The sequence below is a fragment of the Equus caballus genome, chromosome 11 (assembly GCF_041296265.1).
Source record: "Equus caballus isolate H_3958 breed thoroughbred chromosome 11, TB-T2T, whole genome shotgun sequence".
In the NCBI taxonomy this organism is placed as follows: Eukaryota; Metazoa; Chordata; class Mammalia; order Perissodactyla; family Equidae; genus Equus; species Equus caballus.
In genome coordinates, this window is record NC_091694.1 from 23,926,831 (window position 1) to 23,947,836 (window position 21,006).

The following is a 21,006-nucleotide window of genomic DNA, read 5'->3' on the forward strand; positions in this document are numbered from 1 at the left end:
AGCGTGCCCCGCGCCGGGCCCCGAAAGCGGCGGGGCGCCTCCCGCCTTCCCGCGGCCCCGACCCCGAACTCCTCTCCCCAGTTCTCCCGGGCGCCCTATCCCATCAACGTCTAGGATCGCAGCCAATCACGCGGGCTCAGAGTCTCGCCTCCGGTCCAGCCTCCTTCCAGCGCTCAGCCGGTCTGAGCTCAAGGCCTTTACCAGGCCAGTCCAATCAGCGGCCGGCTCTCGCCTGCCCCACCCCAACCTCCCTCCCCTCGGCCAATCCGCACGCCCCATTCCGCTGCCCGCCCAGCCAACCCGGGCCTTGAAAGCGGCGGGCGAATCGGCGCAGGGCGGCCCTTCAACGCTGCCCGCCCGGCCAATTGGGGACTCCGCGTGGCCACGGCGCCAGCCAATCGGCGTGCAGCGCGGTGCCGCCGCGGAGAGGCCCGGCCCGAATATCCCTCCGCCTTCCTCCCTCCTCTCTCTCCCTCCCTGCGAGCCGCCGTTCACTTATCGCCTCCCTTCCTTCTTTCTCCCTCCGCCGCCCGAGCACCAGCCGCGCTCCGAGCTGCCCCCGGGGTCCCTCCCCCGCCGTGCGAGGAGCAGCTGCCGCCGCCGCCAGCAGCAAATTAGGAGGGAGGAAGGAAGGCAAGGAGGAAGGCCGCGAAGCCGGGGCGACCCCCAAGAGGGAGCCGGTGAATGGGCTTGTGGTGACCCCCGCCCCCCACCCCACCCTCCCTTCCCACCCGACCCCCAACCCCCATCCCCAGTGAGAGCCGCCGCCCGAGAGGCCGGGCCGTCGTCCTAGGAGGAGCCACCGCCACCCCCTCCGCCATGGAGCTGATCACCATCCTCGAGAAGACCGTGTCCCCCGGTAGGACGCGGGGGCCGGGGGTCGCGCCGAGGTGACCGGGTGGGGGGAGGGGGGCCTTGGGCCCTCTGACCCTGTCCCTTTTCCCACTTTCCTTCCCCCAGATCGGCTGGAACTGGAAGCGGCGCAGAAGTTCCTGGAGCGTGCGGCCGTGGAGAACCTGGTGCGTGCCGCCCGCCGTCCCCATCCCGCCGTCTCCCATCCCTGCGTGCGGGCCTTCCCGCCCTCCCGGAGGCCCAGGCCTCGGGAACCCACCCCGCCCCATCCCGTCCCCCTCCCCCCCGCCCGGTCCAACCTAACCCCGCCATCGGGAAGCCGGTGGGTGTGTCCCGCCCCGGGCCCCGCAGTGGGCCAATGGCGCGGCGCGCCGGGGTGACCGCCGCCCAATCGCCGCGCGGCCTGAGGGCGGCGGTGCGGCGCGAGGGAGAAAGAGGGAGGGAAGGGAAGTTAGGTTGCGCGGCGCTGCGTGTTCAGCAAGGGTGGGGGTGGGGGAGCCGGGCCTAGGGGCCATGTGGAAGCTCGGAGCCCGGCTGCCCGTCTGGTCTGACCCCGGCCAGCTTCTCTTTCCTGTCCCGTGGCCCCTGTGATTCTTGATTCTCTCCACCTACTTTCCAGAGTGCTACCGTTTCCTAGATCCTTTGGTCTGTGCTCATGGCCAGGCCTGGCACCCGAATGCCCGATCCGGCAGCATTTCTCCCTTTCCTGCTTGGTTATTCCTTTCCCGGGATTTTTGGGTTTTTTTTTTTTGTTTTTTTTTTTAACATCAATCGAGTGAACACTTAATCTGTACCCAGACAACCCCCTGAGGCTCATCCTTGAGATCGGGCCTCTTTCCAGATGAAATCACAGAGGAAAGTTCCTCATTTTTCATATTTTCAAATTTAAGGGGTACAGAAAAAAATTGAAGTCCACCAGAGACTGGATCTGTGAATAAAAATATACGATAGGTTCGTTCAGACAGTCTCTGTGCTAGTAATGTTTCTCTTTGGTGTCCCTCTCCTCTGGGGGGATGGGGAACGGAGGGAAGGGTGGATGATACTTGACATCCTTTAAAAGTATTAGGTATAAATCTAAACCACACTATGTTTAAACGTGGTCCTTTGTGTTATCTAGGCAAAGTAATGTAAGCAAAAAAGGTGATGAGGCTTATTTTATACAAACTGGCTTTGAATGATTTTTTTTTTCTTTTGTATGTGCTGGTTTTCAGTACTAACCTTTTTATCCTTAGCTTTTCATAGAAAAGATTTTTTTCCCCTAGCGTAGACTGGTAAGACCTCCATTTAGGGTATATGCTTATTTCTGCTTTTGCTAATTTGCAAGAAGCCTTTTATCTTCTTCCTAACATCTTCCTAACGTTCTTTAGTGGCACATAATTAATAAAACTTTTAAGAATTATCTTCTGCTGTGATTGCGGAACTTGTTAGTGGTAAGAAACTATCTGCTTTTGATTTTTCCTGTTAACTTCTCCACTTGGACAGAGCTTTCTGCAGGGAAGAGGAGTGTGTGTTAGAATTTTTAAACAAAGGGAGTAGTTTTGGGGACCTGTGCATTACAAAAGATTAAGTATGCTGTCAGAAATCCACTATGTTTAGTGGATAACTCAAGTACAAAATGTATAGGATCCTTTAGTGTATTGCCTGTTGACTATTAAATATAAAATTGTTTTCCTTTACATTTTTATCTTTTCGGTTTTCCCCTGTTTCTAAATATTTATCAATTTTCCGTTAGAAATCTTTTTTCATTGTTCCTCTCTTACGGAACACTTACAGCTAAAATAGAGCTAGCCTCCAAAGTCCATGTTTTAGGTTTATAAGTATTTCCCTCTCTTATACAAGATTCCCTGCTTCCATGTGATCAAAAGCCACCCTGAGTGTCATTGTTTTTGGATTAAGATTTTTAAATTTAGGAAAGCAATTTTATTTTCTACCCTGTTGTAACATACTCATTCATTTAACAAATATTTACTGAGTACTAGGCACTGTTCTAGGAACACAGAAGAATCCTCCGACTACCAGATGGTCAAACTTGCTTTAATCCTGAGGGCTCTAATGTGAAGGTTTGATGTTGATAGGAAAATCTGTAACTCCTTGTTAAACACTGAGGCTGCGTGAGAACATGGATGACTTTCTTATATACCACGTGACATTTGCGTAAGAGTCTTGAAGTAGATATTTGGACATTTTTCTGAGATGTTATATGTCCTAAAAAATTTAGATTTTCCCGTGTTTGGGTTCTCCATAAGCTATTCTCAAATGGTGAAATTCCTAGGAGATATTTCCATTCACAAGTGCATCTTCTCCTAACAGCCCACTTTCCTTGTGGAACTGTCCAGAGTGCTGGCAAACCCAGGAAACAGTCAGGTTGCCAGAGTTGCAGCTGGTCTACAAATCAAGAACTCGTTGACGTCTAAAGATCCAGATATCAAGGCACAGTATCAGCAGAGGTGGCTTGCTATTGATGCTAATGCTCGACGGGAAGTCAAGAATTATGTAAGTAACTTTCATCTCCCTTTGGTCATATTAGTCTAGGGAACAAGAAACATCTTTGTCAGTTTTTGGTCATTTACAAATGACAAAAGGATAGAGTGATAGCGTGATAGGTTTCTGGTACCTAAGCTTCACTTGAAGATAAAAATTCTACTTGGTTTAAATCTTCTTTCTCAGTTCAGCTCTTCTGTTCCCATTAATGCATTGGAATTCTTTTCAGAATACTGAGATAGACTGCAGCAGTTTGGGAAACTTTAGTTAGATGCCAGAATTTGTAGAATCTTTGGTGAATTTGCGTAGTAGACAAATTGGTGGTTCCCAGTCTTGGACTATCAGAATCACTTAGAGAATTTGTTAATAATACGTATTTCCAGACTCCCTCCAGAGATTCCCTTTTGGAGTGAGGCTCAGAGATAATTTTTAAACTGTCTCCCTAAGTGATTCTTCCATAGTCACCCAGCACCTAGCTCTTGTTGAACTGCTGTAGATAATTTTCATCGTTCGGTGGTTAGGCATGGCACTGTGCGGAGTTAGAAGAGCCATTAAATGATCTCTTGGGCCTTTCAAGCCCAAAGAGTTTGCGAAATAAGGTTATGACGTTAATGGTGCTTTTATCTACTTAGCAAATTATGAAAAACTTTCTTTAGAAACATTTGGCTTTTTATCAAGGGGTTTAAAGAGTTGAGCTGATGAATTTTGAGGAAAATTGAATGTCCCTTGTTGCTCCGCACGACGGAGTTCTTGTGACTCTTGCTCGGTTAGGGATCCATAATTCTAGCTACAGTGAAGGGTTCAGAATATGTGGACAGATGTGTGCTTTTTTTTTAATGAGCTTCTTCAGTGGCTTCTCTTTCACGGATAAGGCGCAGAGCGTAGTAAGTCAAGCATCTGTGCAGTCATCAGTTCGTCCTTGGTATTTGAGGGGAAGCCAGTGGGGGAGTCCTGTGTGTGTGCTTGTGCAGGTCATGGTTCTCCACGTCGTATTTGCTGTTTCCTTTTTCTAGGTGTCAGCATTTAGTAAATTAGTTCCCCTTAAGGCAGTAGCTTCTCTTTCTAGTTATGGACCTCCTTCCCTCTCCAGTCTTGCATGGAGGTGCTTGCATGGGAAATAGGTGATGAAAGCCAACTCTGAATCTTCAGTGTATGTAGAGCTATTTCTATCCACGTTGGGTCTGCTTATGTAATAACATTTTAATCCTTCCGTCAGTAATTTGGTAGAAATGGAGTTTATTTTATCAGTCACTGGAACTCTTGATGCTCATAGTGCCCATTCATTTTCTCATCTTTCTTAAATTACACAATAGTAAATGAGATAAGACATGACTGGAACTGTAATTGACTGGTTTTTTGTTGGTTGGTTTGGTTTTTGGCACATGACTCTTAACACCAAAGTTATTTTTAGTTTGGATAAGAATTTATATAGGCGTTGTTGAGCCCTTGTGCATGAAAAAAAAGTTAGCAATTATCTTGGCCTTTTTCCCTCTCATAGCACATCTAGCACATTTTCTAAGTGCTGATGGTTGTTTCTTTTTTGAAATCTGAGTCTTGGACACACTTGAGCTAGTTTCTTATTCCTCTTATTTCCAATAATTGGGTATTATCATTAGGGTCACCCCAAGTTTTAAGAAAAATAACTTTCAGTACTCAGGAGTTGAACATTTGTAGTCTCAGAATCACTCAAGTAACACTACCTAAGGGTCTTCTAGAAGCAATTAAAAAGAGAAAAGGTAAAAGTAGAATGGGGTTCAGTACTGTCCACATATGTGCTAGGAGGTGATGTAGGGTAGTATCAAGGCAGCCTGGACTGGAACTCTTAGTCAGACTTGGGTTAATACTGTTCAGTTGCTGCCTTTTTGGACAATTCATCTCATTCCCAACCCCTCACCCCCGTGTCTTTGACATAGGGTTTTTGTTAAAGTCCGTTCTAGCTCTGGTAGACCTAGAGAGCAAAACCTTCATTTAGAATCACTTGGAACTGTTTGTTATCGGGTAGAAGTGTTAGGAGTGGGGGCCAGGCAGGGATGATGATCCGTCATATAAAGGAAAAAGATGGGGAGCTCATTATTATTAGCTACAAAGCAGGATACTAAGTGACCTGACCCAGTCAGCAGAGCTGGCCTGAATATCTGGCAGCTACTCTTTGTCCTGCGTTCATGCCAGGAACAGTTAACTGTTTGCCATTTGAGTGGTGGACTGGTGATTCTTAGTGAGTTCATTTACTGAATTAGCTGATTGTGGTAATGATTAACCTTGGGTGAGTTGTGGCTTCATCCTTTATCTGTACCTGTGCTTTTACCCCTTACATAAATGCTTGTATGATTACCATTTCAAACAAAGCATGTTTAATGATAAGCAGGTCTCATTTTAATTGGCATATCTAACTAATTCTTGGTATCTGTTGATGGTGGAGGGAACAGTTTTTTGATTCTTGGGCAAACAGAACAAATCCTTTCAGATTGGAAGTTAAATAAAGATTAGTTCTTAGGTGTTGGTACCGTCAGTAACTTTGTATCTGCATTAAGTGATGTTACTTGACCAAGGCCTGTCTATGAAAGTCACCCAGGGTGCTAAATTGTCAGTGGCCGGAAGGAAGAAGGTTTGTTCCATGTTTCATGAGTGGGAAGATCTCTCTCTTGAATCTGGTTAGACAGTGATCTACTGTGGAGCAGACTCGAATGCCCCAGAGTTAGCCTCATTCTGACATCCACGCTTTCTGTCCACAAAACAAGACTGTGAGCATCCTTTCCTTATACCACCACCGAGGAGCCTAGAAGGTGCATTTTATCAGCTCATTTCTGCCTTTTTGTGTGTGTGTGAGGAAGATTTGCCAGCTAACGTCTGTGCCAGTCTTCCTCTACTTTGTGTGTGGGATGCCTCCACAGCATGGCTGACGAGTGCAGTAGGTCCACACGGGGGGATCCCAACCCACGATACCTGGGCCGCTGAAGTCAAGTGCGTAGAACTTTAACTGCTCGGCCGTGGGGCTGGTCACCTCTCCTCTGCCTTTTAATGCTACTCCCTCCTAACTGTGTTGAACACTGAAGTGATGTGTCTAGCTTTGGAGAATTCCATCTGGATGTGGGGGATGGTTGGTTTCGTTTCTAGTCTCTGGGGCAATGTTGACTGTGCTGGTGTTGGTACTGAGGCTGGCTTTTTTCGACAGCTGATGTATACTGTATATGCCTTTTTCTACTTTTCTGTGTTACAGATAATTCAGAGACTGATATAAGAGGTGTAGTAGTAGGCAAATGTGTTCAAATAACATTAGGAATTGCTGTCTTTCATCTTGTTTTTGTGTGCGTGTGTGTGTACAGGTTTTGCAGACTCTGGGCACAGAAACTTACCGGCCTAGTTCTGCCTCCCAATGTGTGGCTGGTATTGCTTGTGCAGAGATCCCAGTGAACCAGTGGCCAGAACTCATCCCTCAGCTGGTGGCCAACGTCACAAACCCCAACAGCACAGAGCACATGAAAGAGTCGACATTGGAAGCTATTGGTTACATTTGCCAAGATATAGTAAGTGCTGCTTGACGTATCTAATTGTGTATCTCTGATTCCCCGTAGTTGTGATGTGCGTGGTATTAGGATTATTTTTTATCATGTCATGAAGAAAACCAAGCTGCTGCAGAAGTAGTGGAAGTGCTGCGGAAGCTTTGGAAGTAGGACTGCTTTATTTGTTTATTTGGATAGTTAACTTGGCCATTCTCACATTGCTAATCATGCCCTAAAGTAAAGAGACTTGAGGGTCACAAACTTAATATGGAGATCCATATGTTTGGAGAGGTGTAGATTCTGGACTTTGGAAAGAGAATATTCTCTGTCTTGGAGCATCCTTGACTTGATCCCTTTCTCAAGATCCTCAGCGTACCACAGATGCCATGTTACATTTTCATTTACTGTTACAGAAACAGTTTGCCAGCCCTTGCTGTAGTTGGTTTAGACATTGGAACCACAACACAGTATGTTAAATGCAGCCCTCCTCGGACTGTTGCTGCTGCTGAGGTTACCACTCTTGGTGTCTGTTTTGATACGCAGACTTGATGAAGCAGAGAAGTCCACAGCACTTCACCTGGACTTAGACTCCCTAGCTGTTGTGCCCAGGTGTTTATCCTTGGTCCTCAGATGTTCTGAAGCTTTACTTCAGTTGCTACAGATGGCCTGGAAAAAAAACACCAGACTACCATCTCCATTTGCACAGAAGGAAAAAAAAAGCCAGCATTACCTCATGCCCAGAGTCATTATGCTAAGAAGTCAGAGATGAAGCTGATGAGTTTAACTTGTTTCAGTTTGATTTTGGACTACCGGACCCTGTGATATTTTGCAAGTGGTTTGTCCCTAAATGGAAATGTGTGGGAAAAGATCAGAGGAGTGGATCTCACTCGAGTGGATTTTACAGTTAAAGGGACTGCTGATTAGTCATGAACTCATTATTATATTCACTGCGCTTCTCTGCTTGTTTCAGGACCCAGAGCAGCTACAGGATAAGTCCAATGAGATTCTGACTGCCATAATCCAGGGGATGAGGAAAGAAGAGCCTAGTAATAATGTGAAGCTAGCAGCTACGAATGCACTCCTGAACTCATTGGAGTTCACCAAAGCAAACTTTGACAAAGAGGTGAGTGTCTTTTGACAAAAAGATGTAGGTTCAGAGAGTGAGGACTGAGTTAAAGGAAAGGTTGTTTTTTAAGTTTGTGATTTAGGAAGTACCATTTTGTTTAGAAGCTTTCATTTCCATTCTAGTTAAGATTTGCGTTATGCGAGACATGGCCCTGGAGTGAGTATTTGCCGTTTCTCATCAGGTTTTGGGGATGATGTGATCTAAACTAAGCTTAGGTTTTTCCTTTTGCAGTCTAAAGTGCGGGTATGCTTTGGGATTTTTTTTTTTTTTTTTTAAGTTATGGAAACTGAGTTGCTTTATACCTCCTTAGGAAGGTGCCTTTTGAAAATTAATATATAAACAAAGTTTATGTTGCCTGAAAGTATTTCCGCCTATTACTTACTTATTTTATTTGTGTTAAAATGTACAGTGTGGGGCCAACCCCGTGGCCGAGCAGTTAAGTTCGCATGTTCCGCTTTGCTGGCCCAGGGTTTTGCCAGTTCGGATCCTGGGCATGGACATGGCACCACTCATCTGGCCATGCTGAGGTGGTGTCCCACATGCCACAACCAGAAGGACCTACAACTAGAATATACACCTCTATACTGGGGGGCTTTGGGGAGGAGAAGAAGAAGAAAAAGACTGGTAACAGATGTTAGCTCAGGTGCCAATCTTAAAAAAAAAATTTCTTTTAACAACATAAAATTTACCATCTTAACCAGTTTTAAGTGTACTGTTCAGTAGTGTTAGGTATATTCACATTGTTTGGCAACCAATCTCCAGGACTTATTCATCTTGCAAAACTGAAAGCCAATTTCCATTAAACAGCTCCCCATTTTCCCCTTCCCAGTCCCTGGCCACCGCCTTTCTACTTTATATTCCTATGAGTTTGATTATACAGTGTTGGATGTATCTTTTTGTGACTGGCCTGTTTCGCTTAGCATAATATCTTGGGTTCATGCATGTTCTAGCATGTGTCAAGATTTCCCCTTTAAGGCTGAATAATATCCCATTGTATGTGTATTCCACATTTTGTTTATCCATTCATCTGTCAATGGACATTTGGGTTGCTTCCTTCCACCGTCTGGCTATTGTGAATAGTGCTGCTGTGAATGTGGGTGTACAAATGTATATTTGAGACCCTGCTTTCAGTTCTTGTGGATATATACCCAGAAGTGGAATTGCTGGATGATATGGTCTGAAAGTATTTTTGTATATGTTTGTTGATGCTTTAGCTGGGCTTGTTGCCATTTCTTGGCTGTATAGTGGACAAAGTGGGGACAGCTAAGAAGCCAAAGTAAACTGCGGTTCCAACTGCTTAGAAAAGAGAGTTTTTCCTTTTTAATTTCGGAAGACTTAGGACACGAGCAAATAAAAGTTCATTGCTCTGTTCTCCTGTATTTTACCACATTTGATGTGAATTTGCCACCTCCCACAAAGCAAATTTTGTTTCTGAAGTAAAGCAGATGTTTTGAATTCTTCTGAATTTTAAATACAAGAAAACAGATTTTCCTAATGTAGGTTTTTAACCATCTTTATTTAAACCCTGTGACCTACATTTTCTTATTTGCTGCCTCCCTGAAGTCTTGTTATTGAAGGTCATTTGGGGGATTAAAAGATTAGGGACCTCCTTAGAGAGCAGGTCATATAGTAGACACTGAGGGCACACTCTCTGTATCATTCCTAGTGTCATTACCAAGTCAAGGAAAGGCTGCTTGATTGGTCCAGGGTTGGGTGGATCCTTGAAGGAGTGAGAGTGTTTCTTGAAGGGGGATAGTCTAGGAGTCTTTGTATATATGGCTTATACTCTTCTAATTCTTTTTTTTTCCTTCTTCCTGAAGTCCGAAAGGCACTTTATTATGCAGGTGGTCTGTGAAGCCACACAGTGTCCAGATACGAGGGTAAGTATGAGGTTGTAGGAAAAATCTGTCTGCCGTTTTTCCTAGGATACCAACTCTAGCGTAGTAGTTTGAAATGTAGGGAATCAGGTGACTTTGGAAATAAGGCTTGACTAATATTGTTATTAATAATTTTTCTCTAACATATTGGAGAAGAGAGAAAAACAGTACTTGGAATGTTAGCATAATGGAAGTTGCCTTCCTCTTGAAAGGGGTTAAGGGAGAAATGATTTTTGATCAACCTTGCTACTTGATTGTTGTGAGTTTTTCAAGTAATTGTTTTTCGTTGTAGCCATTGAAACAGCTTTGCTATTGCTGTAACCTAAACTGGACCCTTGAAGCAGGTGGGAGAAACATCCAGTTTGAGTGGCATTAGTGAGTTTAGTCTGCCGTGGGTTCCATAGGCACCTTTAAAGTAAAAAAGAGAAGGAAAGGAATGATAAATAGGAAGGAATAGTGGAAAAACTAAGGAAGGAATGGATCGGGGGTAGTGATAACCTTACCCAAATGTACCTTGATTGACCCTTTAGATCATTGACCCATCTGAATGAACGAGTTACTTACCTTTGTCAGATTGCATAGTTATTAAAACTACCTAGTAAACTGTTTAATCTGCTCTTTATGAAAGGTACGAGTGGCTGCCTTACAGAATCTGGTGAAGATAATGTCCTTGTATTATCAGTACATGGAGACGTATATGGGTCCTGCTCTCTTTGCAGTGAGTATTCCTGTTGTGTGTATTTGAGCATGTAGCTATTTGCACAACCTGTCATTCTTAGTTGCTGTTTTGCTGGTTCTGTAATTTTTTACTTAATATTATGAAATCAGGGAAATTCCTTGAGTCTGAGTGTTGTTTAAGACCGTCAGTACTCTGCCAAGAAAACTTGTGCTGTGTTTGTGCTGGTAAAAAGAGCATCTTTTAAAAATCTGTTTCCTGGTTCTACCTTTCATTTCATAAATACCTAGCTTTCATAAATGTCTATTTTTGAAACTTGAATGTCTGTGGTTAGAGGAGGGGTCTAACTTGAACTAGCACTTATTTGGGGCCTGGGATGTCATGTTTTTTTCTCTTAAGATCACAATTGAAGCAATGAAAAGTGACATTGATGAGGTGGCCCTGCAAGGGATAGAATTCTGGTCCAATGTCTGTGATGAGGAAATGGATTTGGCCATTGAGGCTTCAGAGGTGAGCCTGGGAGAGGGTCGGTACGGGGAGAGCTGTTCTGACTGGGCTCTCGGATGTATCTCCGTTGTGGATATTGTTACTCTCTGAGAAAGCTTTATTCTGACTGGGCTTAGAGGATGTCTCCATTTGTAGAGATTTTGATTTTTCTGCTGGCCGAAGCCCGTCATGAGGGAGGTAGATCAGTAATGAAGCATCTCATGTTTTAGTCAGGCATGATTTATTGTGAATATTGATGTTAGTACTGTGAACACAAGGGGGCAGCAGGCAGTCACAGTTTAACAAGGTGACGTTTGATGCTGAGTTATTTCCTTTTGGAAGTCCTAGTGTACGCATGGGATGTATAATTGATAATTTACTGACTCTGGTGAAGGAATTAGATATGGAGAAAGGGGTAACTTCTGCACTTGGAATTTTTGAATTCAAGCTTGGTTTCCAACGTTGATTGTCTTTATGCACTTTAAAAAACAATCTTATTTTTGACATCCTTATGTAAATTTAGTACATCTCTTGATCCAAAAGGTCACTTAGATGACGGCTTTTTAATATGAATTGAGCTTGTGAAAAAAGAATGTAATTCTTAAAGTTGGCTTGGTCCTTTAAGGTAGGTTATATGTATGGCCTAAAAGAATTTCATTGAAGTAGACCAAAAAATGAGCACCTCCAAAGATGAAAGCAGACGTTACCATTTGCTCCACATATTTCTGTGCAGGCCCCTGGGCAGCTCTCATTTTGTGCCTTTAGTGTCATAGCTTGTTTGCTGCTGTCCAGAATTTGCATTATGTGTCTCCTCAGGCAGCAGAGCAAGGACGGCCCCCTGAGCACACCAGCAAGTTTTATGCCAAGGGAGCATTGCAGTACCTGGTTCCAATCCTCACACAGACACTAACCAAACAGGTGAGTTCCCTTCTGTATCTAGCCAGGTAAGCTGTGAAACCTTCTGAAGGGTTGGTTTGCTGTGGAACCATTTCCATGAAGGAGCTGAGCAACTCTTCAGCTGGTTAATGGTCTGTTGTATAGATGACTCAAGAATAGCTGAGCTGGATCTGCAAGATCCTCTAGGCTCTGAGTTGTTTGTGGAGAACTGGATCTGAACATTTCAGTCTTGATCATGGATGAGCCACACATACCGCTCTGATTTTCTGAGTGCTGCATTGTGTGAACTGACACAGGAGACGTGCTGTAGAAGTTGCAGTAAAGAAAAGGTAGGGAGAGGGGCCGGCCTGGTGGCGCAATGGTTCAGTGCGCATGTTCCGCTTCTCCACGGCCCAGGGTTCACCAGCCTGGATCCCGGGTGTGGACGTGGCACTGCTTGGCACATATAAAGTAGAGGAAAATGGGCACGGATGTTAGCTCAGGGCCAGGCTTCCTCAGCAAAAAGAGGAGGATTAGTAGTAGTTAGCTCAGGGCGAATCTTCCTCAAAAAAAAAAAGAAAAGGTAGGAAGAGAGATTTGCTAGTTTTAGGCCAGTTGACTATCTGCTGATATCTAGGATATTATGAGTTCACAGTGGGTGTATATATAGATGTGCTTCTAAAATGCTGATGAGATTAGATAAGAGTTATTCGGATCCTAATGAAGGATTCCAACTCATGAAAGAAAGTTCTGATCCTTCATGATTAACATCAATTAATAAGATTCAGGACAAAGTAAAAGTAACTTGAAGATGTGGGTCTGAGTAAATATAGAAATTCTTTTCTTAGAAGTGAATGTTGGTTGCCATTGTTTCCTTTTGACTGTATGCGTCACCGTTTTTCTTGGTATGGTGTTTGGGAAGGTTCTTTTTGTCACCTCATCTCTTCTGATGCATGTGAAGTAGTACCAAGCAGTACCAGAGAGTTGGCAGTGTTGTGAGGAAAGAATGTTCTAACTTTGAGCACTGCAAAATTTCTTTGTACACAAGAATGTAATTTGTTTTTAGGAAAGTACATGACTTTCAATTTAGCAATCTCAAAAGATAAGTGGAGGTGTATTTGGTTTGAAATGAACTGGGTGTTCCCTTAAATTGTCATCTCATCTTTCATTTCTACAGTTGCTGTTTTTTATCTTTTGACCTTAGTATCTTTACTTTTGCATATTTTTATTGTGCTTTTTTTGTTTGGGAACAAATCATTCTTCAGGTATGTAATTTTCTGAAACTGCATAGGCAACCTGCCTTAAATTACTATGTGGTGTGGGTGGCCACAATAAGGAAGATAGACCTTGAATTCTAATTTCAGGGCAGAGCTGAATGGAATCCTTTTTTGGCGGGGGGGAAGTGAGGAAGATTGTCCCTAAGCTAACATCTGGTCCCAGTCTTCCTCTTTTTGCTTGAAGAAGATTGTCCCTGAGCTAACATCTGTGCTCATCTTCCTCTATTTTCTACATGGGATGCCGCCTCAGCATGGCTTGATGAGCGATGTGTAGGTCCATGCCAGGGATCTGAACCCGTGAACCCCGGGCCCGCAAAGAGAAGCGTGCAGACTTAAGCACTACGGCAGTGGCTGAGCCCTTGTTTAACTTTCTGTTGAAATACAGCAGTTAATAGCACACCAGAATCCTCCCTCATGTTGTTGTCTTAGGCGTTAACTCCTCACAGTTAACTCTAGATTAATTTTGATTGATTTTGAACTTCATATAACTAGAACCGTATAGCATAGACTCTTGTTCTGCCTTTTACTCTGTATGTTCAGGGTTCATCCTTGTTGCATGTAGTTGAAGTTTACTCATCTCTTTGTGTGGTAGGAAGTGCGATCTTCTTCCAGCTGCGTCTTACTTAATAGGCTGTGCTGTGATGAATCTTTGTGGAAGAGATGAAAATTTAAAGATTTTATATTTTATTTACTCCCCCAAAGTTTTAAGTTCTAATGACATTTGGGAGTAAGTAGAGGATCTTTTCAGTTAAAGTGAAAAACTTAACTAGTGCCACTTTGTTTCACCAGGACGAAAATGATGATGATGACGACTGGAACCCCTGCAAAGCAGCAGGGGTATGCCTCATGCTCCTGGCCACCTGCTGTGAAGATGACATTGTCCCACATGTCCTCCCCTTCATCAAAGAACACATCAAGAATCCTGATTGGCGGTACCGGGATGCCGCAGTGATGGCTTTTGGCTGTATCTTGGAAGGACCAGAGCCCAATCAGCTCAAACCACTAGTTATACAGGTGAAGCTAAGGGAGTTTTGGGGTGGAAAACGGGATATTTATTGTTTCTTTAAACTTTTTGCTTGAAAGTGTGCCTTTATTTTAGAAACGAAGCTGTAAATAGTCATCCACAAAGGTTATTTCTAGATAGCTATTTGCCGTCGACGAGGGGTAACATATTTCTTAACCTTTTTTAATTACAAAAGTCATGGGACTTTTGAAAAATGCAGAAAAAGCCAAAAAGAAAACGTCACCATTAATTCCATTGCCCAAGGATAACATTCTTAACTCTTGGTATTTGTCCTTGCAGCTTTTTCCTGTGTGCGTGTGCGTGTGTGTGCAGCCGGATGGAGATCTTACTGCGACAAGTCTTAGAACTTGTTTTTTCACTTAATGCATAATTTTTAGTTGCGTGATATTCTGTCCTTAGGACAAAATGACAATTACATAATGCAGTCTTATGAAAGTGAAAGTGTTGTATTTATTTTGCTGTTATAGATGACACGAAAGTCCATTCTAATTGAGTTTTGTGCATATAGAGTGCAGCCTTTCAGGGTGTAGCCAAGTGCCAGCACAGCTGCATCCTGGGATCTGTACCTGAGTAATTGAGTAAAGACTGCTGAAAGCACTCATACCAAACTCTTACTAAAACTCTATACTGAGGTTTGGTGAAGAGAGGACTTTTTTAGTTTTCACTTTACTTACTTTTATTATATTGTTGGGTATTTGACAAGCATGTCTTTTAAAATGAGAAAACCATCTTGATGCTTTGAGTTAAAACCCAGCCATTAGTATTCCCTCTTCTGAGGTATTAGTCAACCTGAATTTTAATCTTTGTTTTGCTTTGCCAATAAATGTGTTTTCAGGCTATGCCCACCCTAATAGAATTAATGAAAGACCCCAGTGTAGTTGTTCGAGATACAACTGCATGGACTGTGGGCAGAATTTGTGAACTGCTCCCTGAAGCTGCCATCAATGATGTCTACTTGACTCCCCTGCTCCAGTGTCTGATTGAGGGCCTCAGTGCTGAACCCAGAGTGGCTTCAAATGTATGCTGGGTAAGAGATTTTTTTCTCTGCTGAGATAAGGAGCCTGGCCGAGCCACTGGCAAGGAAGTAGGAGGTGTAGGAGAGACATGGGTCTACCTCACTGGAAGGGTTTTTCTGAATAGCATCCCCGTTCTAATTTCTTCAATTAAAATACAGGGGAGATGCCAACTGCATTAGCCAGTGGGAGCTTGTTGACTCATGGTGACTGGTTCCTGAACCATTTAGAACAGTCATGCCTACCCAGTGGGAAAACTATCTGGACTTGATTTTCTTTCTTCAGTTGCTTGGGGACAAGAAATTTTGATGAAGGTAGAGAGTTGCCGGCTACAAAAAGTACCGTTGCTGAGAAGGGGCAAGAGGGAAGGAATGTAGGCGGCCTGAGTGCTGAGTCAGTATAGGCTGTATGGAGTTCATTTGGGGCTGTGGGGAGGAAGTTCAGATGAGGAAGGAGTGGGCCAGAAGCCTGTCTGTGAATGGAAGGAGAAGGGAAGTGGCAGGCATTCGTCGTAGGTGAAAGTACTCTCGTGCTTAGAAAGTTGTGGGCAGGGCAAACAAAATATAAATAAATAAATAAACATTTAATTTTAAGGATACCTGTAAAACGTTAGGTTGTCTTGAGATGAGCTTGACGGAAAAAGTTGAGGATTCTCTAGCCTTGATCTGTTCTTAGATCAGTTCGAAAGGAACGCTGCCCAAAGTATCTTGAGAAATGGGGTAATGCTAAGGTAGGTAGCCTTCTTTTCAGGACTAATATTAACTCTGTCTGGGTTTAAGGCTTTCTCCAGTCTGGCTGAAGCTGCTTATGAAGCTGCAGACGTAGCTGATGATCAGGAAGAACCAGCTACCTATTGCTTATCTTCTTCTTTTGAACTCATAGTTCAGAAGCTCCTGGAGACCACAGACAGGTAGCTGATACTACACAGAAATGGGTGGTGTCTTTGCATCCAACTCCTTTTGTCTTACGTGTGAGGGCTGTCTAACCCAATCATGAACATTGCAATAGGAAGAATTAAAAGAATCCTGTAGTAGATCATGTGTTTAAAGGACAGAGAGAAAAGAAACGTAGACTGTCTACCTTAGAATTGTGCAGTTTAGAAGTGAAGTCAGAAAATAGTCTCATTTCTCTGCTTATAGAGAGTAATTGATATAGAGAAGTCCCTTCATTTTGCAGTGTCCGCAGTTAACAGGAGTGTCTGATTATGGTGTAAGACAAATAGTAGCTCTCATTATGGATTTAGTTGCTACACCAAATCATTAACTGCCATTTATGATATTGAATAAAGCACTTGACATTAAATGCAGTTGTTTTATAAATGAGATTTTTTTTTGGTGAGCAAGATTTGCTCTGAGCTAACATCTGTTGCCAATCTTCCTCTATTTTGATGTGCATCTCCGCCACACCTGGCTTGACAAAATCCGAACCTGTGAACCTGGGCCACCAAAGCGGAGTGCATCAGGCTTAACCACTACCCCACGGGGCTGGCCCCTAAATGAGCTTTTGGAATGTAGTTTTAGGGGGCTATAAGTTGGGGACAACCTTTAATTTTGGTTTTCTGTGAGCTATACCTGAAGCCATGCTTAAAAGAAACCGTTAGGAAGAGGGCTGGGTAGAAAGTCTTCCCTGCTTAACTAGTTCATCTCCGCTTCTATCTTCTAGATTGTTTAGAAGGGCATCTCTCACAGATGAATGAAGAAAATTAGCATCTTTTTCTTGGCTATTCAGGCAACCTCTTCAATTGTCCACGTGGGTTCTTCAGCATTTTAAACTAATTTTTTTCCCTATAATTTTAGCAATTTTCAAAAAGGCCATTCTAAAGTTTAACCAGGTCTGGAGACCATAATGAACGTTAGCCATTGGCTCAAAGGAAAATTTGGTTCCTGGCTGTATTGTGTTGCCAAACTCAAACCAGGTCTGCAACCACATCAATTTCTGGGTTCTTATTTTCAGTGAGACAGTGTCTATATTATAACAACTCTTCTTTCCTCTCTCAGTTGAGGCTTTAAGATTTTTGCTGTGTTCCTTACAGACCTGATGGACACCAGAACAATCTCAGGAGTTCTGCATATGAATCTCTGATGGAAATTGTTAAGAACAGTGCCAAGGATTGTTACCCCGCCGTTCAGAAAACCACTCTGGTCATCATGGAGCGGCTGCAGCAGGTGCTGCAGATGGAGGTGAGCCCTGCGCTCCTGGCCTACAGCGCTCCCAGCCTACAGCGCTCCCAGCACGGCTCTGCGTCCAAGGCTGCTCTTACTGTGTGCTGCTGGAGTATATGTTTTCTCAGAAAGATAGAAGGCTTAGACAAAAAACATTGCGAATTAAAATTTACATCTCTTGCCACAGTTTACTCGTGTGTTAGACCCCATACATATATAAGTTTTTTATTTGCTTTTCTACATTAGCATCAGTAAAGACTATTTAGCGGTCCTGGCAAACCCAGCAAAAATGGAAGCATTGAGGGAGTTGAGAGCCTTTTGAGAAGGTGTTTATTTTCAAAACATGATGATCTTCTTTTCCTTGTAGTCACATATCCAGAGCACATCGGATAGGATCCAGTTCAATGACCTTCAGTCTTTACTCTGCGCTACTCTTCAGGTATGATGCTTCCATATCACTTAATAGCTCCAGGGAAGAGAGTCATAGCTCAGGATGACAAGTTCATGTGCACAGAGAACTCTGAAATGGTATAGATGATGCTGATGAGAAGCTCTTCTCAGAAGGACTGGGTCTCTGATTGATTGGGAGAGTAATGTCCCATCTTCCTTTCTTGTCTGTCTATAAAGAGGCAATTTGCGTTTTGCACAGTGTAGGGAAGGAAACTGCTTGGTTTGTGCTGGTTCTCCAGCTACACAGCGAATTGTGTTGGCAACTTTTAGTCTTTGGTTTTCATTGGTTGTTCAGGCTTAGCCCAGTCAGATTTGGTTCCCAGCTATGGTTCACTTGGCTAAAAATATAGCCTTGAGTTTCTACCATCATCTTTTGAAACAACAGTTGCTGTTAGAAGCTTTATTATAATTTCCATCATTTATCGTACCTAGTGTTCACAGTAGACTTTTTCTGAGGAGAGACTGGGAAAATTAAAATAAAATATTACTCCTCACTCGTGACTGGAATCATGGAGTGGCTGAGGAGGTATTCCTTTTTTTACCCAAGAATGAGAGAACCCTGCAACTTGTCTGCTGCTTAGGTAGGTACTAGATTTTAGTGTTGAGTCATGCTAACTAGCTCGTCTTACCTGTGAACCCCCTCTTTTTCACTCCAAACTTCGTTTTCTTTTTTTTTAGGTTGACACCTAAGCTAACATCTGTTGCCAAGTTTCTCTTTTTTTTTCCTTCTCCCCAAAGCCCCCCAGTACGTAGTTGTATATTCTAGTTGTGAGTGCCTCTGGTTGTGCTAGGTCAGCATGGCCTGACTAGTGGTGCTATGTCTGAGCCCAGGATCCGAACCGCAGAAACCCTGGGCCACCCAAGCGGAGCGCACGAACTTAACCACTCGGCCACGGGGCTAGCACCCAAACTTCATTTTTTAAAGTATGACTGTTAAGAGGTCTTTCCTTATTCATCAGACACATACAGGAATGATCCAGCAACGTTAGTTGAAACGAAGTAATGGGTAAGGAGGGAGGTTTGAGGAATATTAAATTAGGAGGGATCAGTCTGGCTTTATGTTATCAAGATTATTTCTTGACCATCTGTAAATGGGTTAGGATATAGGAAGAAATGCTTTTTTGTTTTATGTAAGGACTCTAATATGACATGTCCTTTTTTTTTTAATTTTAATTTTAATTTTTTTTTAATTTTTCCCTTTTTTCCCCAAAGCCCCCTGGTACATAGTGGTGTATTTTTAGTTGTGAGTCCTTCTAGTTGTGGCGTGGGGGATGCCACCTCAGCATGGCCTGATGAGCAGTGCCATGTCTGTACCCAGGATTCAAACCGGTGAAACCCTGGGCCACCGAAGCAGAGTGTGCAAACTTAACCACTCAGCCATGGGGCTGGCCCTGACATGTCCTTCTTTAAGGCTGAAATAATTTAACTGCTGTTCTGCTAAGACTGGAATATGGACACTACTGACAGGGATTTGTCTGACATAAATGAAATGCAGAGGAGATGACTTTCTGCACCATAGAAGAGCATCTTGTGTGTGTTCTGAATTGGGAAATAGAAGGGATATTAAAATTTGTGTTTTGTTGCAGATGATTTCCCCTGTGAAACTGTGCGTGTGTGTGTGTGTGAGAGGAAGATTGGCCCTGAGCTAACATCTGTTACCAGTGTTCCTCTTTTTTTTTTCCACCCTTGAGGAAGATTGTCACTGAGCTAACATCCTTGCCAGCCTTCCTCCACTTTGTATATGGGATGCCACCACAGTCTGGCTTGATGAGTGATGTGTAGGTCTGTAGCCAGGATCCAAACCAGTGAACCCTGGGCCACTAAAGTGGAGTGCTTGAACCCAACCACTACACCACCAGGCCAGCACCTTGGCTATGAAAACTTTTGAGCACAAAACATGAATTTGAGGGGCTGGTCCCATGGCCTAGTGGTTAAGTTTGGTGTGCTCTGCTTCAGTAGCCCAGGTTCACTTCTGGGCATGGACCTACACAACTCATTGATGGCCATGCTGTGGTGGTGACTCACATACCAAATAGAGGAAGATTGGCATGGATGTTAGCTCAGGGTGAATCTTCCTCAGCAAAAAAAAAAAAAGTGAATTTGACCTTTCCCAAAAGAATTTTTTTTCAAGCGACTTAATTGATTTTTTTTAAAAAAGGTCTAGTGTTCTGCTTGGAGGGTTTGGAATCTAGATCCAGAACTCTTGTTTATCTCACAGAATGTTCTCCGGAAAGTGCAACATCAAGACGCCTTGCAGATCTCTGATGTGGTCATGGCCTCCCTATTAAGGATGTTCCAAAGCACCGCTGGGTCTGGGGGAGTGCAAGAGGATGCCCTGATGGCAGTTAGCACACTGGTGGAAGGTCAGTGAGCCAGTGTTGGCAGGGACTGTCTTCAGAATGCAAGAGTTCCAGTGGCAATGAAGACTCTGACCACAGAAAGCTTGGTCTGTCTTCTCGTTTACTGGGGCATGACCCAGTTCCAAGTCGGACTGAACGTCAGTGTAAATTTGTGTATAACTGCCTTGCCACTCTCCTTGAAGTAAATGGGGAGCCACTTTGCAACTCAGATTGGCAACCTTTTTTGGGGGGAAACTGTTATCATCTACCTCATGTTTATCAGGTTCCTTTCCTCCTGAAAGCCTCTACTTTATTGAGGTTTAGCTCTTTATCAAGGATGGAGGAAGCAAAGATTTCTATTTTCTTTCCTGGCACTTGGTTCCTCCTAGTTCAGGTTGTAAGGCTTTGGACTCAGGTTGACACATCTTGGTGCCTAGTATGGGGTGGAATGCAACATTGAATGAGTTCAAGGAGTTGATTGATTTTTTTGGTTGTTAACAAAAGTCTGGCTTTGCAAAGTTGCTTTGGGGAAGCCGTGTCTGACTTGAGACTCTTTAAAGAGCCGTTAAGGAACACTTCAGAAACCTGAAACACTTCTTCGGAGGTGGCCTATAAGATATGTTACTAAGGCCATTACCTGAGGACCAGACCTATATCTAACATAAAGAGCATATGTCTGACTCCTCTGGCAGCATGTGACCACCTGATAGGGCACAGAGTTCATTTTGTCTCCTGGAGTGGCTGATTCTGATATGAAGCCCAGTCTGCTTTTCCTGACTGGCTTCTTAAGTAAGTCCTTGATGGAATTGCCTCCGGACCCTGTTTTGAAGCTGGCTTCCAGAGAGGACATGTTGCAATCAGATGAGG

The 21,006-nt window shown here is 43.6% G+C and overlaps 1 protein-coding gene across 1 annotated transcript in view; it reads left to right on the forward strand.

Annotated features, from left to right (window-relative positions):
* KPNB1 (karyopherin subunit beta 1) overlaps window positions 1-21,006 on the forward strand; it is a 28,476-nt gene continuing 7,470 nt past the window's right edge. Inside the window, exons 1-15 of the mRNA XM_023652655.2 lie at window positions 1-859; window positions 961-1,019; window positions 3,163-3,345; window positions 6,657-6,857; window positions 7,804-7,956; window positions 9,780-9,839; window positions 10,465-10,554; window positions 10,912-11,022; window positions 11,815-11,916; window positions 13,941-14,165; window positions 15,011-15,202; window positions 15,968-16,098; window positions 17,221-17,368; window positions 17,718-17,789; window positions 20,019-20,163. Of these exons, the coding sequence (XP_023508423.1) occupies window positions 820-859; window positions 961-1,019; window positions 3,163-3,345; window positions 6,657-6,857; window positions 7,804-7,956; window positions 9,780-9,839; window positions 10,465-10,554; window positions 10,912-11,022; window positions 11,815-11,916; window positions 13,941-14,165; window positions 15,011-15,202; window positions 15,968-16,098; window positions 17,221-17,368; window positions 17,718-17,789; window positions 20,019-20,163 (1,912 nt within the window). The 5' untranslated portion in view covers window positions 1-819. The remainder of the gene's footprint in view (window positions 860-960; window positions 1,020-3,162; window positions 3,346-6,656; window positions 6,858-7,803; window positions 7,957-9,779; window positions 9,840-10,464; window positions 10,555-10,911; window positions 11,023-11,814; window positions 11,917-13,940; window positions 14,166-15,010; window positions 15,203-15,967; window positions 16,099-17,220; window positions 17,369-17,717; window positions 17,790-20,018; window positions 20,164-21,006) is intronic.